Below are 27,959 nucleotides of genomic sequence, written 5' to 3' on the forward strand. Positions count from 1 at the left end.
CCACTTCCAACATTTTTAGAAAACTATTTACATAAAGCAGCAGAGAGGGCCTAAGAGGCACAACCCATCACCTATGTATGCAGCCATTTATCAAAAACTAAGCATTAAGAAAAAATCTAGGGTGATAAGAGACAGAAAGCCACACCCGGGAAAGAGACTCCTGGCAGTCAGGGAGGCTTGAAACCCCTCCACGCCTTCAGCCAAGCCCTCTGACCCCACTTGTCTCTCTCAAGCGCCCAAATCTTCCCCACCTCATGCAGAATGTCACACACCACCACCTGAACAGGAAGGATTTTACGCCGAAGGGTGACCTGACACCGTGCGTTCCAGGTGTAATAACGGACTACTAAGCTAACTAAAAAAAGTGTATCCAAACAAAAGCCCCCACCAGTATTGAATGCTCCGTACACCCACTCAGCATAACCCAGCCTGGAGAGGAAAGGAACACCGAGGGCCCGCCCCACCTGTTTGTATACCTCTATGTTAAAAGGGCAACGAAGCAGAAAATGGTCCATAGTCTCCTCCTCACCTGTACATTCCTCCCGAGGACAACCACGATCCACCCCACTGCGGAATTTCAAATTGCCCCGAACATAGAGCCTCCCGTGGAAGCACAACCAGGCCAGATCCCTGAATTTAAGGGGGACTCTAGCCAAATTAATCAATCTTAACCCTTCCCTCAAAATTGGGCCTGGGCAATCCCTTAAGGCCAGTGGGTCATGAAAGACTTCGCTCAAGACTCGTCTCAAAAGGACTTTCCTCGGAGCGGATCTGAGATCTTCAGCCGACAGTCGCCACTGCCGCAGCAACTTCAGACACGGAGCGACATAGGCTGGAAGCTGACCACGATGACCCCTGAGATTCTTCACTTGGCCACCTTCTTCCCAAAGTCGCAGAAAAGGCCTAAACCAAGATCTAAACATGCCTGCCCATCCAGGAGGTTCCACTGCAAGCATACTACCAATGTTAAACTTGAGAAATAGCAGTGAAAAGAAAAGAACGGGGTTGACCATACCTAAGCCACCCTCCCTCCTGGATAGATAGGTGACATTCCTCTTGATGGGGTTCAGTCTGTTCCCCCACAGCATCTGGAAGAACACACTATAGATCCTAGCATAGAGAGACACTGGCAAGATGCAGACAGGGCTGACATACAAGAAGATCGGTATCAGGTAAGTCTTAATCAGATCAACCCTTTCCCTCAGAGATAACTTCCATCTCTTCCAGCTGACCACTTTAGTATTGGCAACTTCCAGCCTGCCTTCCCAGTTTTTGAGGCCATAATCGCCAGGTCCAAATTCAATGCCTAATATCTTAATTTTTTCCTGGGGCACTGGAAAGGTGTCCGGGAGATCAAACCCCTCACCTTCCTTTCCCATCCAAAAAACTTCACTCTTTTCCTGATTGATCTTGGAGCCTGATGCTTCAGAGTACCGTGATGTCAGAGAGACCACCTCCTCCGCTTCATCTGTCCCAGTGACAATCACTGACACATCATCCGCATAGGCAACAACCCTCAAAGGCGGCTCACCCGGGATTCCCACTGGTACCCCACACAACATGCTGCTCTCTAGCCTCCTGATGAAGGGGTCGATTGCAAACACATAGAGCAGGGGACTCAGCGGACAACCCTGGCGCACCCCAGAGCCAACCTCAAAGGACTGTCCAACCCAACCATTAACAAGAGGGAAGCTTTCTGCCCCCTTATACAAAACTTTTAACCAATCGACAAAACCACCTGGCAGACCGTACTTACTAAAGAGCAACCACAGGTACTCATGATTGACACGATCGAAAGCCTTTGCCTGATCCAATGCCAGTAGATACTTTCCCCAGCCTGCAGCCCTGCACTGCTCCAAGGCCTCCCGGACAGCTAAAACTGCTGTGAAGGTGCTCCTACCCTGGATCGAACAGTGCTGATGGCGAGAAAGCAAAGACTCTGCTACTGCCGATAGGCGCCAGAAAAGTATCTTCGCCAGCACCTTTCTATCGACATTGAGAAGGCTGATGGGGCGCCAATTCTCAATCATCGAAGGATCTTTACCTTTTGAAAGAAGAATCACAGCTGAGTGTCTCATGGAAGGGGGAAGCACCCCCTCAGAAAGACAACTGTTAAAAACCTCTACCAAATGTGGGGCCAGAATAGACTTAAAGGCTTTGTAAAACTCAGCCGTCAGACCATCCGGTCCAGGTGACTTCTTGATGGCAAGCTGTTCAATTGCCCTCGTCACCTCTTCAACTGTGATCTCTTCTGTCAAATTCATCAAAGGGACATCTCCACCATTTAGACCTGGAGTAGAGTCCAAAAAGCTTTCCATCTTGTCCCGGTCAAGCTCTTTCCTCCCAAGAAGTTCAGCATAAAAAGACCTCACGACCTCCAGGATCCCTGACCTGGACTTTGTCAAGGAACCTGTACTATCCTTAAGGCCAACGACCATCTTAACAGCTACACCCTGTTTGCAGTTCTGGTAAGGGTCAGGCGAGTGGTATTTCCCATAGTCCCTCTCCAGAACCAAAGAGGTATGCCGGTCATATTGACACTTCCTGAGGAGGATTTTCACTTCAGAGATTGCCCCAGGATCTCCTCCTCTCGAGACAAGAATATCCAGCTTCCTCCGCAAACGTTGGTAGGTCATGTATCTATTAAACTGTTTTTTATTGGCTAGGCCCCTGAAGAATCCAGCAATCCTCTTTTTGGTCAGCTCCCACCACTCAGCCTTGCTGCTACAAAAGTCCAGGATGGTCACCTGTGCCTGAAAGAATTCCTCAAAGGATTGTCTAACATGTTCTTCCTCAAGGAGAGTCGAATTTAATCTCCAGATGCCTTTGCCCCTCTGAGGGAAGTCTGAAGCATTCAAGACCACAGATAGCATACAGTGATCAGAGAACTCCACTGCCTGCACCACTGGGGGTGAGAAAGCAGAGGCCTCCTTCAAAAAAAACCTATCTATCCTACTCTGACTATTACCTCGATGAAAGGTGAACCCTGTGTCATCCGGAAGGTGCTTAATGTGCACATCCACAAGACCAGCATCCCTAACCATACTATTTAAAAAAACGCTATCATATCCCAGCCTGTCATTGAAGTCCTTCCTGTCCTTGGGCCTAGTCACAGTATTAAAGTCACCTCCAAAAACCACTTGCCGGGATGTAAAAAGAAATGGCTTGATCCTTGTAAAAAGGCATTTCCTGTCCCACTTTGTGTGCGGCCCATATATATTAATTAGGCGCAGGTCCTGCCCTCCCACAAGAACGTCTAAGACCATACATCTCCCAATCTCCACCTCAATAACCCGCCGGACAGTTACCATGCCGGTTTTAAACAACACCGCCACCCCGCCGTAAGGCTCGGCCGCAAGAGACCAGTAAGATGGACCATACCTCCACTCTCTCTTGGCCATATGAATATCTGCCAAGGAGGTGAGCCTAGTCTCTTGCAAAAATAAAATTTCAGCATCTAATTGGCTGAACAAAAAGAAGGCCATAGAACGAGCTCTTACTGACTTAATACTGGCGACATTTATTGTCACCACTTTTAACGGAGGGGGAACCGCCATTTGGGTTATTGGGTGGATTGCTTCTTAGCTCCCCTCTGCTGCTCATCACCAGAAGCCTCTCTCTTTCTTGAGGCCTCCTCCAACTCCATTTCTGAGTCTGAATTTTGTTCAGAGGAAGCTCCAGATGAGGAAATATCCCATGCAGAAGCCCTAGAACGGTTGGGGACAGACACTGGGGCTTCCTGCTCCGTCCTCACCGCCTGTCTCTTCCGCCTCACAACCTTCCTTCTCTCCTCCAGGTACTGCAGGTCAGACTCCAAGATGTTTTCATCTCTTGTTTTCTTCTTCAAAGTCTTTGCAGAAGACTTCTTTACAGAAGAAGCAGCAGCACCCTTTTTGGCACATCCCACCACTCCGGGTGGGGGGGGACCTTCCTTTAAGTCAGACCTAGGAGACTCATGGGGCAAGACTGACTCAGGGGGCACAGACTTGGAAGGTTCTGACACAAGAGGAGCGGGTACAGTAGGCTGGGGGGACACAGAGACAGCCACAGAAGGAATACCTACAGACACAGGAGGGTTTGCCACAGAAACTGGGGAGGGATCCTGAACAGGACCAGGGGAGTCAGTCACCGCAGGGGAAGATGGTACACCAGGGGCCTCATCCTCCATCCTGTCCAGCCTCAACAGATCATCTACTACCTCCTTCTCCATATTGTGCCAGGCCTCCGGACATCGGCTGTAGGGGTGGCCAAGGCGCAGGCACAGGTTGCACCTTATCGCCTGGGTGCAGTCCCTGGCCACATGACCCTGTCCCCGACATACCGAACATATTAAGGCTGAACAGGAGGAGCTAAAATGCCCCTTTTCTCCACAGCGGTGACATAGCTTTGGCTGACCAGGATAAAAAACAGTCATCCTATCCCTCCCTATGAAAGCCGAGGAGGGCAGGTGACGGACAACATTCCCATCCCTGGCCAACCTGACCGTTACTGACCAACCCCCAGTCCATATGCCACGTTCATCAAGAATTTTATTTGGTGTTGTCAAAACCTCACCATAGTTCCTTAACCAGACCTCTAAGTCCCGAGCAGGAACACTCTCGTTAGTGAGAATGATGGTTATTTTTTTAACCGTTGATCTCTGCGAAACAGCAACTGGTGCCAGATCTTCCCATTCGGGTCTTGACCTGCACCGAGCTTCATATCGTTCCCAGAACAGGTCAAGACCCTCTGGCCTGGTGAAGCTGATTGTGTACTCCCGGCTCCCAGCTACGTGTATTAGGGCATAAAGGTCATTCGCCCCAAAGCCCATCTCCAAAATCATATCCACCACAACACGCCGTGCTGGAGAGACTGCACCACCTTCCCATTTAAGTATAACGACATTACGTCTTGGACCCCCAGCAGAAGCCAGAGACCCAAGACCGGAACCAGGGGTGCTCAAAGTGGCAGTTTGTGGTGTTAATCTCTGCCTGGAAGCAGGGTTCCTCATTGGCTGCAGCCCTGGCCTAATAATATTACCAGGAGCAGAGCGTACCACCTGAGCAAAAGAAGGCTTATCAGGGCCAAGACCCCACACTGGTGTAACTTTAGCCGGTACATTATTATTATTATCCTTATTATTAACTTCTTGTACTGAGCCAGCAGGATTGTCTATTAAACACACATTAGTATGATTATTCAGAACACCTGTGTTGGAAGAAATGTCAGAACAATCAGTATTCACTATCACAGTTTCTGCTGTAGTACCACAGGTGGCCTGATGCTGCAGTATAGAGACAGCAGCTGTGACTGGACAAACAGCCTTTGACTCAGCAAAAAGGGGGTTAATTGGTTGCTCTGGCTCTTGTAGTTCCTTTGCTGCAATGTCATTTTTTAAACGCAGTTTTTCCTGCAAGGAAACATCAGCTGCTGAAATATTGCTGGATATGAAATTACCAGCCTGGGTGTCATTGGGCAAAACATCAGCATTAGCCAAGGTGTTAAATGGCACAAAAATTGTTTTATCAGTCACTTGTGACTTGCTAGGTTTTACCTTATCAGGCACATTATCAGGAAAGTTCTCCTCACCAAACACCAGCTGATCCGCCCGTAATGGAGACTCCACTGCCTGGATCACTGTCAGCATGCCTCCTGAGCCCTGAGAAGGCAACGGGTTGCTTACCTCACCTTGGGGAGTCAGGGGGTCAGAACCGGGGGTCCCCTCCTCCACCTCCATCTTTGCCATCCTTGCAAATCTCCGGTCATTGCAAAACTTTTCCTTAAAGGGCCCCTCTTTACCTTCCATCATGGCCACAATGGTTTCCTGGTGTTGAACCCGGACCTTTGCCAACTGGATTTCCGAATCCATAGATCCACGGCTGCGGCTGTGCAAACCTTCACGTTGCTTTCGCAGGCGTTTCAACTCTGCTCTCAGTTTGTAGAGCTGGTCTCTCTCCCTATTCAGGACCTTGATCCCGGCCACCACTCGCTCCCGAATGGACTCGGTATCCTCATCCTCACCAGGGGCAGAGAGATCCCCAGCCATGGCTTGTCCAGGAGCAGGTATGTCATCCATCAGCCCAGGGGATGGTTCAGAGCTTCCAGCAGGAGAGGCCCTGCTGGCCTGCATGGCCTCCCCAGATAGGGGCCAGCAGAGCTGGGAGAGATTTTACCAGACTCCCCTCTCAAACAGATCACCTGGAGCAGCTCCAGACACACAGCCAGAGAACCTTCCTGCAGCCACACCCGAAGCTGAATGATGGGAAACTACTCCTCCCACTGACACCAATGATGGGACACTATTCCTCCCACTGACACCAATTATGGGACACTATTCCTCCCACTGACACCAATGATGGGGCACTATTCCTCCCAGTAACACCAACGATGGGGCACAATTCCTCCCACTGACACCAACGATGGGGCACTATTCCCCCCACTGACATCAATGATGGGGCAGCATTCCTCCCACGGGCACCATTTCTCCCACTGACACCAACGATGGGGCACTATTTCTCCCACTGATACCAATGATGGGGCACTATTTGTCCCACTTACACCAATGACGAGGCACTATTCCTCCCACTGACACCAATGATGGGGCACTATTCCTCCTACTGACACCACTGATGAGGCACTATTCCTCCCACTGACACCAATGACGGGGCACTATTCTTCCCACTGACACCAATGATGGGGCACTATTTCTTCCACTGACACCAATGATAGGGCACTATTCCTCCCACTGACACCAATGATGGGGCACTATTCCTCCCACTGACACCAATGATGGGGCACTATTCCTCCTACTGACACCACTGATGAGGCACTATTCCTCCCACTGACACCAATGACGGGGCACTATTCCTCCCACTGACACCAATGATGGGGCACTATTCCTTCCACTGACACCAATGATGGGACACTATTCCTTCCACTGACACCAATGATGGGGCACTATTTCTTCCACTGACACCAATGATGGGGCACTATTCCTCCCACTGACACCAATAATGGGGCACTATTCCTCCCACTGATACCAATAATGGGGCACTATTTGTCCCACTGACACCAATGATGGGGCACTATTCCTCCCACTGACACCAATGACGGGGCACTATTTGTCCCACTGACACCAATGATGGGGCACTATTCCTTCCACTGACACCAATGATGGGGCACTATTCCTCCCACTGACACCAATGATGGGGCACTATTCCTCCCACTGACACCAATGATGGGGCACTATTCCTTCCACTGACACCAATGATGGGGCACTATTCCTGCCAATGACCCTAATAATGGGGCATTCTGTAAATTTTTACTCCCACTGACCATCAATCTTGAGATTTTTTATACTCCCTCTGCTCACAGTCTCACCCCCTATGCCCCAGTTCACATTGGTGCGACTTGCAACACATTGCTGCATGGTGAGTGAAAACATATTAATTTCAATGGTGGCCGTCCCATAGACTCTAATTTCACACGAAAGTCACAAAGCAAGCTGCACTGGAAATCGCACAAGAATGGGGTCGCAGCCGGCTAAAGTCTGACGGACAGTAAACTGGACCTTTATTTAGAAAGTTTGGAAATCTCCGGTCCACCTTATCTGCATCTACATTCATTCTGTGCAAATGGGGCGAAAACAAACCCTCTTTATGCAATTTTCTCTCCTGAATGAATGTTATTTGCAGTGGTAAAATACCACATTATGGCCACTAGATGGAGCTGAAAAGGATAGGAAACATACACCTCTTTGTAACAGCAGATACAATTTAATAATTCTAGAGAAGAAGCAGGAGGTTGGCTCACCGGATCTCTCCGCCAGGAGTCGGGTATGTCTGGCCGTCCTCTTCTATGGAGCACAACGTCCCTCATGGTCTCCACACACGGATGTTCCTGCACCATTGATCCATACGGCAGCTCATAATTCTTCACCTCTGCCGAAAAAAATTACCGGTAATGAGGAAACATTCTAATCATATGGGGGGGGGGGGGTTAATGGACTACTCTGACCCTCCCATCTTGTAGGGATGTAAGAGGCTGTACAGGGCCCCATGATTTTTCATGGTGACCCCGATGTATTTACCAGCTGGCCAGTACAAAAATAAAAAAGTCTAAACTGTTTGCATTAAAAACCGAGGTCTTTGTTGCATACATTTACAAATATACTGAACAAAATTATAAACACAACACTTGTTTTTGCCCCCATTTCTCATGAGCTGAACTCAAAGATCTAAGAAAACCGGAATTCATCAGTGAAGAGAACTCCTCTCCAAAGTGCCAGACGCCATCCAATGTGAGCATTTCCCCATTCAAGGCGGTTACGGCGATGAACTGCCGTCAGGTGGAGACCCCGATGAGGACGACGGGCATGCAGATGAGCTTCCCTGAGACAGTTTCTGACAGTTTGTGCAGAAATTCTTTGGTTATGCAAACCGATTGTTGCAGCAGCTGTCCGGGTGGCCGGTCTCAGACCATCTTGGAGGTGAAGATGCTGGATGTGGAAGTCCTGGGCTGGTCTCAGACCATCTTGGAGGTGAAGATGCTGGATGTGGAAGTCCTGGGCTGGTCTCAGACCATCTTGGAGGTGAAGATGTTGATGTGGAGGTCCTGGGCTGGTCTCAGACCATCTTGGAGGTGAAAATGCTGGATGTGGAGGTCCTGGGCTGTTCTCAGACCATCTTTGAAATGAAGATGCTGGATGTGGAGTAGGGATCGACTGATTATTGGCAAGGACGATATATCTAAGGCCGATATGCACTTTCCCCAATATATCGTAATCGGCCCCGGAGGTTACCGATATTGCCGTTATTGTGGTGACGTTATTGCGTACGTTGTGCCATGCGCCTCCTCGCACTGGGACAGCTTCTGCCTTCTTAGGCCGCCATACTCAGCCTCGTCTGGAGTTGGGGAGTCTCGGGACAGTGAGTGACAGTGCACACAGTGTGTTTAACACAGCCACCACATACATACACCCACCCACAACTGCCTGGGGCCAACCAGCCACCCACACACCCACAGGCCTGTACCAGCCAGCCACCCACCACACAGGGTGCCAGCCAGCCACCCACCACAGGGTGCCAGCCAGCCAGCCAGCCACCACAGGGTGCCAGCCAGCCACCCACTACAGGGTGCCAGCCAGCCACCCACCACAGGGTGCCAGCCAGCCAGACACCCACTACAGGGTGCCAGCCAGCCACCCACCACAGGGTGCCAGCCAGCCACCCACCACAGGGTGAACATTAACATGCTCAGTAACAGATTTGTGTCGAAAATTGTGTTTATTTTGCAAAACTTTAAATGTTCAAAATATCGGCCGATACCGATATGCAATGGCCAAAATATCGGTATCGGTATTGGCAACGAAAAACTGATATCGGTCAATCCCTAACGTGGAGGTCCTAGGCTGGTGTGGTGGTCTGCAGTTGTGAGGCCGGTTGGATGTACTGCCAAATTCTCTGAGACGGCTTATGGTAGAGAAATGAACATTCAATTCCCGGGCAACAGCTCTGGTGGACATTCCTGCAGTCAGCATGCCAATTGCACGCTCCCTCAAAACTTGTGACATCTGTGGCATTGTGCTGTGTGATAAAACTGAACATTTTAGAGTGGCCTTTTATTGTGGCCAGCCTAAGGCACACCTGTGCAATAATCATGCTGTCCAATCAGCATCTTGATATCTGTGAGGTGGATGGATTATCTCAGCAAAGGAGAAGTGATCACTAACACAGATTTACACAGATTTGGGAAGAATATTGGAGAGAAATCGGCCTTTTGTGTACATAGAAAAAGTCTGAGATCTTTGAGTTCAGCTCATGAAAAATGGGGGCAAAAACAAAAGTGTTGTGTTTATAATTTTATTCATGTGAAAGCCGCACCAAGTCCCCTCTACAGAGTGCAGTCCCTAAGTCCAGTCTCCTGGGACATATATGTAATGAATAGATGGAGAGCCAGTATGCCTTTTGGGTAGCCCATTCCTCATTAAAGCTGCCAGAAGATGAGATCACCTTCAAGGCACACGAGTGGCACAGTCTGTTCTTTTGCCCCCATTTAAACCGGGGGGACTTCAGGTGCGATCTGATTTCCAAAGTATGAAGTATCATCTAAAGCAGTGGTCCTCAACTCCAGTCCTCAGGGCCCACTAACAGGCCAGGTTTGCAAGATAACTAAATTACATCCCAGGTGATCTCATTTGCTGCTCAGTGATTGCAGTATTCTAGTCTGCATCTCCCCAAGGTAATACTTAAAATCTGGCCTGTTAGTGGGTCCCGAGGACCCGAGTTGAGGACCACTGATCTAACGTAAACTGCTGAAAAAAACACTTTTTAATCAGAGTATAGCATCACGTCAATATAACTCCTGTTGATCTGGTCAGTTAAGTAGCAGAGGGGGTTGTTAATCAGCTTCAGCTGCTTTGGTGTTAATGAAATTAACAACAGGTGCACTAGATGGGCAACAATGAGACTCTCTCCAAAACAGAAATGGTTTTTCAGGTGGAGGCCACTGACATTATTTTTCCCTACTCATCTTTTCTGAATGTTTTGCATTTGGCTGGGGTCAGTGTCACTACTGGTAGCATGAGGCCATACCTGGACCCTATAGAGGGGGTCAGTGTCACTACTGGTAGCATGAGGCCATACCTGGACCGTATAGAGGGGGTCAGTGTCACTACTGGTAGCATGAGGCCATACCTGGACCCTATAGAGGGGGTCAGTGTCACTACTGGTAGCATGAGGCCATACCTGGACCCTATAGAGGGGGTCAGTGTCACTACTGGTAGCATGAGGCCATACCTGGACCCTATAGAGGGGGTCAGTGTCACTACTGGTAGTATGAGGCCATACCTGGACCCTATAGAGGGGGTCAGCATACCTCCCAACCGTCCCGGAATTCGCGGGACTGTCCCCCAATTTGGAGTGAGTCCCGCGGTCCCGCGGAGCGGGCTGAAGTCCCGCAAAATCATCTGGCCGACCATCTCTTCTCCCCCCTCCTCCTCCCAGCTCCACCCCGTCTTTGGCTCCTGCCTCTAAGCGCCGGGAAACAATCAGAGACACAGACTGTAGTCAGGGCCGTCTTTAATGCAGGTAAAACGGGGCTGTCATTTTTGGGGTGCCCAGAGCAGTTGCCCCTTGCCCACGCTTGCCAAATGTCATGGCTTTGTCTAAGCTGCTGCCCCGCTGTGCTCTTGTCCCCGGCTGCATTCCGGAAAGCAGAGCCACGGTTGGGACAGCTTGCAGCCATTTCACTCCATGTTTGCTGCCCGCCCACTTCTCACACATTTTCGCCCCCTGTACCTCCCCCAGTGGCGTACCAAGGGGGGGGCCCCGGGTGCCACGCACTGGGGGGTATCAGCCGGTGTCCTGCCCGGAACGCAGCTCCTTCAGTCCGCGCTGCGGAGGGGAGGGGGGCGGAGCGGCGGCAGGAATAAGGGGCGGAGCCGCGTCGGAAGAAGGGGGCGGGGCCTCAGTGGTAAGAAGGGGCGGAGCTTCGGCGGGAAGAAGGTGAGTGCCGAAGTGTGTGTGCTGGATAGGAGGGGGATGGGGCAGCTGCATATGAGGAGCTCCACCCCCCTGGTTTTCCCTGCCCACCCCCCAAGTGCTACCTGTCCCCCCCTCCAGTGCTCTCCACCCCCCTGGTTTTCCCTGCCCACCCCCCAGTGCTCCCTGTCCCCCCCAGTGCTCCCCACCCCCCAAGTGCTACCTGTCCCCCCCCCCCCAGTGCTCTCCACCCCCCTTTTTTTCCTGCCCACCCCCCAAGGACCCCCTGATATGTGCCCTCCCAACCCCCATAGCATGTGCCCTCAGGACCCCCTGATATGTGCCCTCCCAACCCCCATAGCGTGTGCCCCCAGGACCCCCTGATATGTGCCCTCCCAACCCCCATAGTCTGTTCCCTCAGGACCCCCTGATATGTGCCCTCCCAACCCCCATAGCGTGTGCCCTCAGGACCCCCTGATATGTGCCCTCCCAACCCCTATAGCTGTGGCTGTGTGTGAGAGAGGCAGAGGCTGGGCGGGATTGCCGTGTGTCTCATTGTAGAGGGGAGTTTGTGAGACTACAATATCCAGCATGTCTATGGAGGAGGAGCTCTCCCCCCCCCCCCTTTCTCTTCTCCCCCCCTTCTCTTCTCCCCCCTTTTTCTTCTCTCCTCCCTCCCTTCCCATCCTTTACCCCCCTCTGTCCTCACTTCCTCTCTGTCCCCCCCTCCCCCCTCCCTCTCTCCCCCCCCTTCCTCCCTCCCTCTGTCATCTCTCCCTCCCTCTGTCATCCCTCCCTCCCTCCGTCATCTCTCTCCCTCCCTCCCTCCGTCCCTCCCTCCGTCATCTCTCTCTCCCTCCCTCCCTCTGTCATCCCTCCCTCCCTCCCTCTGTCATCCCTCCCTCCCTCCCTCCGTCATCTCTCTCTCCCTCCCACCCTCCCTCTGTCATCGCTCCCTCCCTCTGTCATCCCTCCCTCCCTCCGTCATCTCTCTCTCCCTCCCTCTGTCATCCCTCCCTCCCTCTGTCATCCCTCCCTCCCTCTGCATTGAAAGGGGTCACGCTGGTTATTCTGCATTAAAGGGGTCACGCTGGTTATTTTCCATTAAAGGGGTCACGCTGGCCATTCTGCATTAAAGGGGTCACGCTGGTTATTCTGCATTAAAGGGATCACGCTGGTCATTCTGCATTGAAAGGGGTCACGCTGGTCATTCTGCATTGAAAGGGGTCACGCTGGTTATTCTGCATTAAAGGGGTCAGGCTGGTCGTTCTGCATTGAAAGGGGTCAGGCTGGTCATTCTGCATTGAAAGGGTTCACGCTGGTCATTCTGCATTGAAAGGGGTCAGGCTGGTTATTCTGCATTGAAAGGGGTCAGGCTGGTTATTCTGCATTGAAAGGGGTCAGGGTGGTTTTTCTGCATTGAAAAGGGTCACACTGGTTTTTCTGCATTGAAAGGGGGCACGCTGGTCTCTCTGCATTGAAAGGGGGCACGATGATCTCTCTTCATTGAAGGGGGGCACGGCATGCTGGTCATTCTGCATTGAAAGGGGTCACGCTGGTTATTCTGCATTGAAAGGGGTCACACTGGTCATTCTGCATTGAAAGGGGGCACACTGGTCTCTCTGCATTGAAATTGGGGCACGCTGGTCTCTCTGCATTGAAAGGGGGCACGATGATCTCTCTGCATTGAAGGGGGGCACGGCATGCTGGTCATTCTGCATTGAAAGGGGGCACGCTGGTCATTCTGCATTGAAAGGGGGCACACTGGTCATTCTGCATTGAAAGGGGGCACGCTCGCCATTCTGCATTAAAAGGGGGCACGCTGGTCATTCTGCATTGAAAGGGGGCACGCTGGCCATTCTGCATTGAAAGGGGGCACGCTGGCCATTCTGCATTGAAAGGGGGCACGCTGGTCTCTCTGCATTGAAGGGGGGCACAGCATGCTGGTCTCTCTGCATTGATGGGGGCACACTCTACCTTGATTACTGAAGGCCCCTTTCACACTTTTGTGACCTCAAAGTCACGCAATTTTTAACAGCGTTTTTTGCCGCAAAGCAATGCCTATTACATTTTTCTGTTTGCGCCCCCCAAAAGGGGGCATTTGGGTTGGATGGAGCTGGGGTGGACATATGGGGTGGATGGAGGTTGGATGGGTGTTTGGGATAGATAGTGCTAGGGTGGGCATTTGGGGTGGATGGAGCTAGGGTGGGCATTTGAGGTGGATAGAGCTGCTGGGGGCATTTGGGGTGGATGGGGGGGGGTGTATGGAGCTGGGTGGGCATTTGGGGTGTATAGAGCTGGGGGGTGGATGGTGCAGAGTCTGACCCCTGCATTCTGTACATTACATACTCCTGTCTCCTGCATTCTGTACATTACATACTCCTGTCTCCTGCATTCTGTACATTACACACTCCGGTCCCCTGCATTCTATACATTACATACTCCTGTCTCCTGCATTCTGTACATTACATACTCCTGTCCCCTGCATTCTGTACATTACATACTCCTGTCCCCTGCATTCTGTACATTACACACTCCTGTCCCCTGCATTCTGTACATTACATACTCCTGTCCCCTGCATTCTATACATTACACACTCCTGTTCCCTGCATTCTGTACATTACACACTCCTGTCCCCTGCATTCTGTACATTACATACTCCTGTCTCCTGCATTCTGTACATTACACACTCCTGTCCCCTGCATTCTGTACATTACACACTCCTGTTCCCTGCATTCTGTACATTACACACTCCTGTTCCCTGCATTCTGTACATTACATACTCCTGTCCCCTGCATTCTATACATTACACACTCCTGTCCCCTGCATTCTGTACATTACATACTCCTGTCCCCTGCATTCTGTACATTACATACTCCTGTCCCCTGCATTCTATACATTACATACTCCTGTCTCCTGCATTCTGTACATTACACACTCCTGCACTATATACACAATACTGTACATTATATACTTCTCACCAAAGTCTTCATTGTCTCAACAGTTGCTGGTTGCTATGCAGTCTCTGATTATTTTAATGAAGTTCTTCTTTAAGGTAGCTGAGCAATCAAAGTTTTTATTTCCTTGCACTTCTGGAAGTTTTTATTTCCCTTTCAGTGTCCCTCATTGCGAAGTTCAAAAGTTGGGAGGTATGGGGTCAGTGTCACTACTGGTAGCATGAGGCCATACCTGGACCCTATAGAGGTTGCACAGGCAGTCCAACTCCTCCAGGATGGCACATCAATACGTGTCATTACCAGAAGGTTTGCTGTGTCTCCCAGCACAGTCTCAGGAGCACAGAGGAAATTTTCAAGCGGGGAAGCCGATTCACGGGGCCGGCAGCCGCGATTGCGCGGTGAGGGAGCGGTAGTCTGCTGTTGTAAACACACCAGATCGTTGTTCTCTGAGGAATCAATTCAGAGCTCCTGTGATCCTCCTATTTAGGAACACAGGTCTCTGTGTTGAATCCACAAGCCCATCCCCCTCACAGTTAGAAAACACCCCCTAGGCATACATTTAACCCTTTGATTGCCCCTGGTTTTAACCCCCTTTCCCTGCCAGTGTCATTAGTACAGTGACAGTGCATATTTTTAGCACTGATTATTGTAGTAATGTCACTGGTCCCCCCACAAATGTCAGTTAGGGGTCCGATCTGTCCGCCTCAATGTCGCAGTCCCCCTTAAAAATCTCAGATCGCCGCCATTACTAGTAAAAAAAATAAATAAATAAAATGACATAAATCTTTCCCCTAGTTTGAAAACGCAAAAACTTTTGTGCAAAAACCAATCAATATACACTCATTGGGATTTTTTATAAACCAAAAGTATGTAGCAGAATACAAATTGGCCTAAAATTATGAAAACATTTTTATTTTTTATTTTTTTTTTATTGGGAATGTTTTATAGCAGAAAGTGAAAATATTGTTTTTTTTTGTTTTTTTTTTCCAGAATCGCACAGGTGATCAAATACCACCAAAAGAAAGCTCTGTTTGTGGGGAAAAAGGACGTCAATTGTATTTCGGTACAGCGCCGCACAACCGCGCAATTGTCCATTAAAGTAACGCAGTGCCGTATCGCAAAAAACTGCCTGGTCATTGAGGGGGTAAATCTTTCCGATCCAGAAGTGGTTAAATAACTAAGAGGCGGGGCCACCAGATGACATCATCCGGTGACCTGACCCCCTTTGTGACATCATTGACTCAGTGGCAGGAGCCTTCGTCGGGTGCAGAGCTCTTTTTCTTTGGCGATCATTATGATTGACATTGGATCCACTTTGAGTACTTTGTCCCCCATACTCATTCACATGGGGGGGCCCCCTTGTTAAGGGCTTCCATGTTCCGATAAGTCATCCCCACAAACAATGGACCATGTGGAGGGCATCTGGCCTTGTATGGTTCAGGAGGAGGGGGCCGCTCACTTGTCACCCCCTTTCCTGGTCTGCTGGGCTGCATGCTCAGATAAGGGCTGGGTATGGATTGGGGGGGCACCCATTTTTTTTCTCATTTTTTAGTTGCCGGCAATCATGCTAGAAGGAAAAGGAATTTTGTCACACACTGTACTTTTTTGATTGGACATAGCCAAGTCGCAGTACATTGACAACGCATTGAAGTCGTGCTTAAATTGGACCAAATCGCACCACTTTGAAGTCACACCCAGTGTGAGCCAGAGCTTTATCTAATTACCAATTTCCCATCTATTTATTGTAGAGGGCTGGATAAACACTCTATAAAATACCACAATGTACATGGTGGATGCTCACCTCCAATGGCGTCACACCTAGATGCCACTTCCCACAGGACCAGGGACAGCGAGTATACGTCCATCTGCTTGAAGGACTCAAGGTCTTCCAGATTCACCCGAGACTCCAAAACTTCAGGGGCCATATACCGCGCCGTCCCAACCTGTGAAATAAATAGACTATTATACACTGGGCCCTCAGGAGGCATCTTCTCAGCTTGTGGTATAGAGGTGTTGCTAGAGCCCAGAAGACCCCGGGTACACCTGGGGTATAAAGGTGCAGAGTGAAGAGGACTTTTTTTTGTTTGTTTTATTCTTCCTTTTTGACTCACTTTGTTGTCCCTCTTTTTTTCTATCAGTCTCTCTTCCTCTCCCATATGTACTGTATTACCAAAAGTATTGGGACGCCTGCCTTTACACACACATGAACTTTAATGGCATCCCAGTCTTAGTCCGTAGGGTTCAATATTGGGTTTGTCCACCCTTTGCAGCTATAACAGCTTCAACTCTTCTGGGAAGGCTGTCCACAAGGTTTAGGAGTGTCCACAAGGTTTAGGAGTGTAGCTTTGCCCCTACCCACCTCCCTGCACCATCCCTTGGTTCCACCCCTTACCCACCTCCCTGCACCATCCCTTGGTTCCACCCCTTACCCACCTCCCTGCACCATCCCTTGGTTCCACCTCCTACCCACCTCCCTGCACCATCCCTTGGTTCCACCCCTTACCCACCTCCCTGCACCATCCCTTGGTGCCACCCCCTACCCACCTCCCTGCACCATGCCTTGGTTCCACCCCCTACCCACCTCCCTGCACCATCCCTTGGTTCCACCCCTTACCCACCTCCCTGCACCATCCCTTGGTTCCAGCCCAGCTTCAACTCTTCTGGGAAGGCTGTCCACAAGGTTTAGGAATGTGTCTATGGTAATGTTTCACCATTCTTCCAGAAGTGCACATGTGAGGTCAAGGACTGATGTTGAATGAGAAGGCCTGGCTTGTAGTCTTTGCTCTAATTCATCCTGAAAGTTTTCTATCGGGTTGAGGTCAGCACTGTGTAGGCCAGTCAAGTTCCTCCACCCCAAACTTGCTCATCCATGTTTTTATGGACCTTGCTTTGTGCACTGGTCCAAATCATTTGGTGGAGGGGGGGATTATGGTGTGGAGTTGTTTTTCAGGGGTTGGGCTTGGCCCCTTAGGTTCCAGTGAAGGGAACTCTAAAGGCGTCAGCATACCAAGATATTTAAGAAAATGTCATGCTCCCAACTTTGTGGGAACAGTTTGGGGATGACCACTTCCTGTTTCAAGCAAGGTCCATAAAAACATGAATGAGCAAGTTTGGGGTGAAGGAACTTGACTGGCCCGCACCTCAACCCAATAGAACACCTTTGGGATGAATTAGAGCTGAGACGGCAAACAAGGCCATCTCGTCCAACATCAGTGCCTGACTTCATAAATGCACTTCTGGAAGAATGGTCAAACATTCCCATAGACACTCCTAAACCTTGTGGACGGCCTTCCCAGAAGAGTTGAAGCTGTTATAGCTGCAAAGGGTGGGCCAACTCAATATTCAACGTTACGGACTAAGACTGGGAAGCTGTTAAAGTTCATGTGTGTGTAAAGGCAGGCGTCCCAATACTTTTGGTAATATAGTGTATCTGTGAAAGTTCTCAATTATCCAGGTCATGGTATAGCACAGGGGTCTCCAAACTTTATTTTTTAGCAAAGGGCCAGTTTACTGTCCTTCAGGCTTTAGGGGGACTGGACTGTGGCCAGCGGGAGCAGAAAATGCCTTGGGATCGAGGGGCGTGCCCGGAAGTGAGGATGTGAGTGTGGGCTGTGTATCTCCTCGCTGAACACCTCTCCCGCCGGAGCTGACAGAGACGCCGTGAGGACGCCCTAAAACAGCGGAGCTAGAGAGCCGGAACTTGGCTGAGATCCAACCGCCGACATCTGAGCAGCTCGTGCCTCGGGAGAGGAGAGAGGAGCAGCTGTTCCGTGCGTGGAGAGAGAGGTGGAACCCGGCTAGATCCCGCCGTTCGGAGCGTGGGCGGCCTGACCGGGTAGGGGACCGTGTCCCGGACCTCCCGCTGGGTGTCTCCGCCGCCAAGTTCCTTGCTGCTGGAGCACGCCGGGGTAACGGTGTGGAGAAGACAAGGAGAGTAGAAGGAGGAAATAGGACATCAACCTCTTGAGCTCCGGCACTGTAGAGAAAAGGAGGTGGGATACCCGGCTGGAAAAGCCGGCCCGAACAAGCACAAGATACCTATTGCAGGTCATTATATTATTTTAAAGCTCCTTAATGTGAAGGGTTTCCCCCAGAGAAAAAGGACTGTATACCTACCGAAAGAGGACAGCTTCGAACGTGGGTGAGATAATACCTTTTTGTTCTTTTTCTATCTATATCTACCTATTTCCATTGCTTGTGGGATGGCCATAGACTGTGATATCCATAGCAGGTAAAGTGGAAGAAAAAGGAACTACATCCCCTCTGTGCTGGATACCTGTTTACCTCTTGGTGTTATTGAAATAAAGTCTACTAGAGGAATTATTGGAAACTGGGAGAGAACTGGTTATTGAACTAAAAAGGAAAGCATGACATTAACTAAAAAAAGGAAAGGAAAGAAAAACACGATAAAAGTCAAGATAAATAAACCAGAAGGAGAAATAGATAAATATTTTGCTAATAATCATAAAATGCCAAGGGAAGTAAAAATGGCAAGATGTGGAAACAGTGCCTTAACAAGCCCAGAGTCAGGGGATGTGCCGAGCTCTATGAATACTTCTCCTACCTCGGAGAATTATCTGGAAAGTCCGGAGACGAGACAAAGGGAGAATGAAATATCTTGTAACTATACACAGAGCTTGGAGTGCAGCGCGGAGTTAAAAGCTTTGCTACAAGCTCTACCAACTAAAATAGACATAGAACAGATGGTGCATAAAATAGAGGAAGCACATCAGAGAGAAATGCAGGAAATTAAGAAAGAAATACAAAATATTTCGCAAGCTCTAGTAGAGGAATCAAAGGCCAGAAAAGATATTGAAGAGAGAGTAACATCATTGGAATTAACAAGAGACATACAAAGGGAGATAGATGAGAAGATACAATTACAGTTGGAGGAGATAGAAAACAGAAATAGACGTAATAACCTACGCATAAGAGGCATACCTGAAACGGTGGGAAAAGAGAGATTATTAGAAGTAGCGGAAGATATTTTTAAACAGATCATGAAGGACAAATATCCGGAACAACTAGAGATAGAAAGAATACATAGAACCACTGGCCCCAGAAATAAGGATGAGAAAAGCCCAAGGGATGTGATCTGCAGACTATTTCACTACGTACATAAAGAAGGGATCTTAAGACTGGCATGGGAATCCCAGGATATAAAAGTGGAAGGAGGGATAGTTAGGATATATGCAGACATCGCCAGAGGAACATTGAGAAGAAGAACTCTTTTGAAACCGCTATTAGATCTGGCAAGAAAAGCAGGATGTACATACAGGTGGGGGTTCCCATTCTCTGTAACATTCCGTAGGAACGGACAGTATTTTAACCTTAGGACATATCAGGACAAGACGGCATTTTTCCGGTTTATTGAAACAGATCCTATTCAAATAGTGAACTGGCTGAACCGATTGCCCAGCGAAAAACCGTCAACATACCTTCAACAAAGGGAGAAAAGATCAGAGACACTATCAAGAGAAGAAAGAAGATAAAGAGACTTAACTATTAAGAGATTGTAGTGAGGTCCCCTTATGGGAATTAAGGGTTAATAATCTTCCCCCCTTTTTTTTTTTTTTTTTTTTTTTTTTAATTTTTTTTTTTAAATTTTTGATGGAAGTTATTCCTCTAACCACTAATTTTACGGGGGATCTTGGGATTTTCACATAATTTTGAAACTATGATGGAAGTTATTCCTCTAATCACTAATTTTTGGGGGATTTTGGGGAGGGGTTCCCCCCTCCCCCCTTTTTTTTTTTTTTTTTTTTTTTCTTTTCTTACACAATTTAGAAACTATGATGGAAGTTATTCCTCTAATCACTAATTTTGGGGAGGGGCTTCCCCCCCCCTTTTTTTTTTTTTTTTTTTTTTTATTTTTTTTTTTTTGAAACTATGATGGAAGCTATTCTTCTAATTACTAAATTTATGGGGGATTGATAGATTAACAATTGGAGGGGAGGAAAGAAGGAGGGGATTGAATTAGTGAATTTGAAAATGTTGTGATGATTATTATGTGATGAATGACGCTCAGGGGATCGGGGGGAGGGATGATTGGGGAAGGGAGAGAAAGGAAGAGGGAGGTTACTCTCAAACCTGCTACCCCCCCACCTATCCCCAGGGCCATAAGTTAGACATTTTAATGTCCTTTGGTAAATTAATGAGAAGGGAAGGCCTCTATTTACTGGGGGAAACTGAAGAATATGAGGGGAAAAGGAAACTCCGGTAAATCTTAGAATAAAAAAAGGATAGAATAAGCACATAAAAAACGGCGGGAGGAGGTGGAGGAGAGTCCACAGAGAATCACTTCAGGGCACGACCCTATCTATAGAGTCACACAAGTGGCACGAAAGTGACCGTGTGAAATAAGGATAAGTTTTGTTATTATCCGAAACTACGGGGGAGAGGGTCGCTCTCTTGTGGAGATCGTCCCCCTCAAACCCGTAGGAAGGGGGGTAAAGGGAGGGGTGGGGGTTTAGGGAAAGCGGAGGGGGGTTTTTTTTTTTTTTTTTTTTTTTTTTTTTCCTCTCTCTCCTCTCTCTCTCTCTCTCTCTCTCTTTCTCCTTTTGCTCGTTTTTGCGTCACGAGCTAAGGATGGAAAATATAAAGGTGGTATCATATAATGTCAAGGGACTCAATGTACCAGAAAAAAGACACATGCTATTATCTGACCTAAAGCAGTTACATACGAGTATAGCACTGATCCAAGAAACGCATTTCAGGACGGATAAACTACCCTTTCTTAAAAACAGAAATTTCCCTTATGCATATCATTCCACTTATACACAATCTAAAGCAAGAGGAGTCTCCATACTTATTGCAAACTCTGTCCCTTGGACTTTCCAAGATAAAATGCAAGACCCGGAAGGAAGATTTCTGTTTGTGAAGGGGAAAATAGGGGAAATACAAATAACAATAGCAACAATTTATGCGCCCAACAAAAGACAGGAAAGGTTCATAGCTAAAGTAATAGAGAAATCTATGAGGTTTTCAGAGGGACAGTTAATTATGGGAGGAGACTTTAATTGCCCATTAACACCAGAATTGGATATATCTACAGGGACATCGACTTTTTCAGCGGGAAGGAATAAAAAAATTTTAAAGACAATATATAAAGCTCAACTTATAGATGCATGGCGGTTACAACACCCCTCTGAAAAAGAATACACCTTTTTCTCTACGCCGCATAAGACTTATTCCAGAATTGATTTTTTTCTTATACCACATGCACAATTACAATCAGTTCAAAAAACAAGTATAGGTAGTATCACATGGTCAGACCACGCACCTATATCCCTGCTGTATAATTTGGTGGTGAATTCTACACAGGGGAGGAGCTTCTGGAGGCTAAACGAAAGTCTGCTACAAAAGGAAGAGATATTAAGGGAAGTTGAGAAAGAAATGAAAAGTTTTTTTGAAATAAATATTTATAAAACCTTATAAAACATGGAGCACGTATTAAAAAAGAAAGGAATGAGCAATTATCACAGCTATTGGGAAAACTTGGAGAACTAGAGATAGAACATAAACAAAGACCAATAGATGTAACCTTGGTTGAGTTAAAATTAGTCAGGAAACAGATAACAGACCTGTTACAGTATAAAGCAAAAGCTGCATTACAAAGATGCCGCAAATTAAACTATGAGGCGGGAGATAAATGCGGGAAAGTACTGGCTAGAACTGTGCGTGAGCAGAGGATAAGAGCTTATATACCATCTATCACATCAAGAGAGGGAATTAAAAAGACTTTGCCAAAACAAATATTGAAAGAATTTGAGATATACTATACTTCTCTATATAATCTACAGGAGGCACCCCCTCAACAGCAAGATATGGATCAGTATCTGGTACAGTCACAGATGCCTAGACTCTCAGAGGAGGACCGGGAAAGTCTGGAAGCCGAGATTACACTAGAGGAAATAAAACAGGCAATTGGAGCCATGAATCCCGGGAAGGCGCCTGGCCCAGACGGCCTAACGGTACAATATTACCGGGTACTGTTCCATATCTTGGGACCGTATATGGCAAAGCTGTATAATGCATCAGGTCCAGAAGGGAAACTAGCGAGAGATACACTTACAGCTCATATCTCGTTAATATTAAAAGAGGGTAAGGACCCAGCGGCATGTGGCAGCTATAGGCCAATATCCCTATTAAATGTGGATTTAAAAGTACTGACTAAAATCTTGGCAAGTAGATTGGCAGAACTCCTTCCAAAATTAATACACCTAGATCAGGTAGGCTTTATGCCATCTAGAGAGGCAAAAGACAATACAACAAGAATCCTCAATTTGATGCAAGTAGCAAAAGAAAAAAAGATCCCTTATGTTGTGCTGAGTACGGATGCAGAGAAGGCATTTGATAGAGTGGGATGGCCGTTTCTGTTTTCCGTACTCAGACACATCGGATTAGGAAAAAATATGCTAGAGAAGATTACTAGGGTATACACGGAACCGATAGCTAGAGTAAAGGCCAATGGGTTACTATCAGAAGCTTTCCCAATAAGGAATGGTACTAGACAGGGATGTCCCCTGTCACCCCTCCTGTTTGCCTTAACGGTGGAACCGTTTCTGTGCAGGGTCAGACTGAATCAGGATATTGAAGGGATAGAGGTAAAAGAAGTGCAATATAAAGTAGCTGCTTACGCAGATGATCTATTATTTTCCCTGACTAAACCGGGTATCTCACTGCCAAACCTCCTACAGGAATTTAGAAAATTTAATAACCTGTCCTATTTGAAGATTAACTATGGAAAATCAGAAGCAATGGGCGTAGGATTATCTATAGCTCAAATTAACCTATTAAGAGACAGTTTTGGCTTTAAATGGAAGAAGGACGCAGTGAGATACCTGGGGACTTATATACCAGCAAGGTTAATACAGGTGTTTGACCTTAATTTTTTACCACTTTTGGAAATGACTAGGAAACTACTTAAACAGTGGAATGGCGGGCTACATTCTTGGTTCGGTAAATGCAACTTATTAAAAATGATAGTACTACCTAAATTTTTATATCTATTACGTGCATTGCCAGTTAAGATACCAAGCGCGTTTTTCAAGACAATACACTCTCTTTTTGTAAAGTATATATGGGCCCATAAAAGACCCCGCATAGCACGTAGAACTTTAACCCTACCGAAAAAGAATGGGGGTCTGGCTGTACCAGATGTCCGAATCTATTATCTTGCAGCACATATGAGCAGGATATTGGATTGGTGGCATCATTCAGAAAATAAACTTTGGGTACAAATTGAACAGAATCAAACAGAAATAGACTTAAAGAGGGCGATATGGGTCTACCAGTGGTTGCCTAAGGAGTTGAAAAATCACCCAATAATAGGAAATACACTGCGGATATGCTCGCATCCGAGCATATATAGTAAACTAACGAAGAAGGAATCACCTTTATTTCCAATATTAGGGAATCCGCAGTTTACTCCGGGCTTAGACTCCAGAAGCTTTATACAGCTGAGAGAAAAGAAACAGGAACAGGCTTCATCATTTCTTATACAAAATAATTGGGTTTCGATCAGTGAATTGCTGGAGAGAGATGGTGCATATAGCTTATCTTTCTGGCAAGCAGCGCAACTACATCATTTCCTGGACTCCATACAGGATTCAGAGAAGTATGATAGAGCATTAACAAAATTTGAAAAGCTATGTGTAGAACCAGGGAAACTACTACGTACACTGTCAATCTCCTACGATTTACTGATGGAACCAGAAGAGCAAGTTAAACCTCAGTGGGTGGGAAAGTGGGAGAAGGATTTAGGGTTTGAGTTAACAGAAGGGCAGGTGCAGAGAATAATGAGACTAACTTTTAAACCAGCAAGATGTACCAAGACTCAAGAGATGAACTATAAGTTCATGATGAGATGGTATATTACTCCTGAGAAATTGCATAATTGGTACCCAAGAGAAACCAGTGAATGCTGGAGATGTAAAAAAGAAATAGGTACGCTGGTCCATATTCTCTGGACATGCACAGAAGTTAAACCCTTTTGGGGAAGAGTAAAGGAGGTAATCCAGAAATTTACTGAAAATAGAATAGAGGAAAAACCAGCCCTTTTTCTGCTACACTTGTCGGATATACCGACAAAGAGTTACGAAAACTCGATCGTCCCATTTTTGATAAATGCAGCAAAGGCATGTATACCGAGTAATTGGAAAAAAGCACACCCCCCCTCGATAGGAGAATGGGTAAATAGAGTAGAGGAAATAAGGAGAATGGAGGAAATGATTGCATCCTCTCAGAATAGGCAGGGAAGATATAAGAAAATATGGGAGGAGTGGAGTCAATTCATAATCTCGGAAGAAGGGAAACAACTTACAATAGGATAAAGTAACCTGGAAAAACTTATTGATTGCTTTGATCACTTGAACATTGGCTATGGATGGAGGGGCGAGGGGGGGAGAGAGAGGAGGAGAGAAAAACTTATGGGGGTTTTCCCTTTTTTTTTTTTTTTTTTGGGTTTTTGATAGGGAGGGAGGGAGGGAGGGAAGAGAGAAAAAATGTAGGAATATAAGAGGTAAAAAGTGGAAGAGGAAGATTAAATTACGTGTTAAAAAATGTTGTAAATTTCACTTTGAAGTAATGTTTGTATTTTGTTTTTTGTATGAATATTCCTGAATAAAAATTTCATATTTGAAAAAAAAGAAAATGCCTTGGGATCAGTGGAAGAAGACAATGCCCCTTTTGGTGTTAGTTGAAGGGGTAATGCCCCAAGGGCCAGATAAAGATAAGCAAAGGGTCATAACCCGGCCCTCAGGCCAGAGTTTAGGTGGCCTGATATAGCAGGTAATAGTTTTCCTACACCTTAAGAAAAAGGGAAATCCTTTTAAGGGCAGTGAGTTGCACCTTTCGGATAGGTAGGACAACTGATTTGGCCAAAACAGGCCAACCATCATGCAACATGAACATGGAGGTGGAGGCCTTCCACATGATTTATTGCTGTTTTAACATCTCCACCCCATTGATTTGACATCATTTTACATTTTCAGTCATGTAAATAGAATTAATGAACACCTACGTAGACTTCATGTCACCAAGGATGGGATTAGATAACTAGGACAAGATGGTCCCACAACTTTCAAACTTCCCATCCTGTTCTTGGACAATCAGCATCAGCCTTGTCACATTCCATAGGGACTGAATGAAGGTGTTGGTGCTCCCTGTGAATATAAGTACTGGGGTATGTTGCTTTTACTCATTAGAACTGAAGAAGTGGCTTGGAGAAGATATTACAGAACAAGTAACAACATTACAGAACAAGTCTCGTTGAATACTACTAGGCATTCCTCTGCCATGGAGACTTCTGTGTTTCTCACCTTAATGTATGAAGTTTGGCCGCAAGGCAACTCTGGACTGGTGCCACTGGAGGCTGCCTAGCGGCAGCTTTCTGTATGAGGGGTGTAGAGGGAATCACTTCCAATGGGTTGTACCCCAATTGTAGATAGTAGGTGACTCCGTTGGGGTCTAGGGCCTACTTTTCTCATCACGACAGTTGGGCGGTTACTGCAGGGAACATTTGGGTAATTGGAGAAGAGCGCCGATGTCCAGAAAAATGTCTCCTTTGATTTCTATAATATTTTATTGAATATAGAAAGTAGCATTAACATACCCCAGATGAAGTCTAGTTGGACGAAACGTACGTCGGGTTGGGTTGAGCCTACTCTATGTTATTGCACCTATTAAAGAGCCTATGTGATCACATTTTGGATGCCTTTATTTACATGGAAATTGTAAGTTTCCTACTTTTAATAAAATTGGAAATCCTTGTCGGTATTATGCAGTGTGGATATTCTTTAAATTTTGAGCACTTGAAAGATCAGAAGAGGCGCTGATAACCAAGGGTCGTACTAAGGCTTCAAGCCTAACGCCCTCAGGACTCTTTGCTACTGGCAGTATAGTCCACAACTTCTGGTAAGCGCTCCTGACTTCTCCCCTTGGTCCCTTGGTGCCTGATGCCCTAGTGGTGATTTCACTTTGGAACACGGATTATTTCTTGTGGACACCTATGTAATCCCTGATTTGGACATTATTTATATATATATATATGTAATTTTTAATGCGTGGACTTTGCACTTTAAGGGAAGTATACACATAATTAATTTTGCTATTCTTGCAGAGTGTTACACTGTGCACTTTTAGTGATATTGCACTGAGGATATGAATTTATTTCTGATTTGGACATTCATTTTAATTTGGTGATTTTGCACTTTTAACCACTTGCCGCCTTCCGCACGACTATTTACTGCAGCAGTCTGGCTCTCCTGGGCAAACCGACGTAGGGCTACGTTGCTCGCCCAGGAGCCTCTAGGGGGCGAGCGCGCGCTGCCGGAGGCGCGCTCCCGCCCTCGCTCGTTTCCGCACATCTCTGCGCGAGTGACTGGTGTCTCCGATGTCCGCCGGTCACTCGCGATCTCCCGCTGGAGAGGGAGAAAGGCAGGCGGCTGATGTAAACAAAGCCATCTGTCATTCTCCCTGGTGTAACTGCAGAGATCATACGATCCTGCTATGTAGGATCCTATGTCTCTGTTGTTACATCACAAGCCACGCCCCTTTACAGTTAGAATCACGCCCCTAGGGACACACTTAACCCCTTGATCACTAATAAAGTTAACCCCTTCCCTGCCAATGTCATTTTTACAGTAACAATGCATATATATAGCACTGATTACTGTAGTAATGTCACTGGTACCCCCAAAAGTGTAAAAAATGTTAGTCAGGGGTCCGATCTGTCCACCACAATGTCGCAGTCCTGCAAAAAAAAAAATCGCAGATTGCCGCCATTACTAGTTAAAAAAAAAAAAACAATAAAAATGACATAAATCTTTCCCTTAGTTAGTAAACGCAACAACTTTTGCGCAAACCAATCAAAATACGCTTATTGTGATTTTTTTTACCAAAAATATGTAGCAGAATACAAATTGGCCTAAAATGTTAAAAAATTTTGATTTTTACATTTTTTTGGGGGAATTTCATATAAATAAATGTGAAAAATATTGTTATTTTTTCAAAATTTACAATCTTTGTTTGTTTATAGCGCAAAAAATAAAAATTGCACAGGTGATCAAATACCACCAAAAGAAAGCTCTGTTTGTGGGGAAAAAAAAAAAGTCAATTTTATTTGGGCACAGCATCGCACGACCGTGCAATTGTTTGTTAAAGTCACGCAGTGCCGAATCGTAATAAATGGGATGGTCATTAAGGGGGTAAAACCTTCCGGTCCAGAAGTGGTTTAGGAAATATACACAGAACTTATTTTGCTATTCTTGCACAGTGTTACACTAGGCACTTTTAGTGATATTGCACTGAGGATATGAATTTATTTCTGATTTGGACATTCATTTTAATTTGGTGATTTTGCACTTTTAGGGAAATATACACTGAATCATTTTGCAGAGGTTTGCACTTTTAGGTGATATTACAATATTTATTTCTCAGTGTTTATATTTGGAACTTTATATGTTGGATCAATCTAACCAAATTTCATGATTTTAGCACTGCACTGTTTTACTATACTTTCTGATTTACTTCCAACAATATT

The 27,959-nt window shown here is 46.8% G+C and overlaps 1 protein-coding gene and 1 long non-coding RNA gene across 2 annotated transcripts in view; both read right to left on the reverse strand.

Annotated features, from left to right (window-relative positions):
• Positions 1-27,959, reverse strand: part of LOC309558134 — a 437,057-nt gene that overhangs the window by 170,574 nt on the left and 238,524 nt on the right. The window lies entirely within an intron of this gene.
• The window catches only part of LOC309558055 (TGF-beta receptor type-2-like), a 50,996-nt gene that overhangs the window by 8,473 nt on the left and 14,564 nt on the right, over positions 1-27,959 (reverse strand). The window contains exons 4-5 of the mRNA XM_082260982.1: positions 16,218-16,359; positions 7,792-7,919 (exon numbers count right to left, since the gene is read on the reverse strand). Coding sequence (XP_082117108.1) covers positions 7,792-7,919; positions 16,218-16,359 — 270 coding nt within the window. The remainder of the gene's footprint in view (positions 1-7,791; positions 7,920-16,217; positions 16,360-27,959) is intronic.

The sequence above is a fragment of the Pelophylax lessonae genome (assembly GCF_965119305.1).
Source record: "Pelophylax lessonae genome assembly, chromosome: 6".
Lineage (NCBI taxonomy): Eukaryota > Metazoa > Chordata > Amphibia > Anura > Ranidae > Pelophylax > Pelophylax lessonae.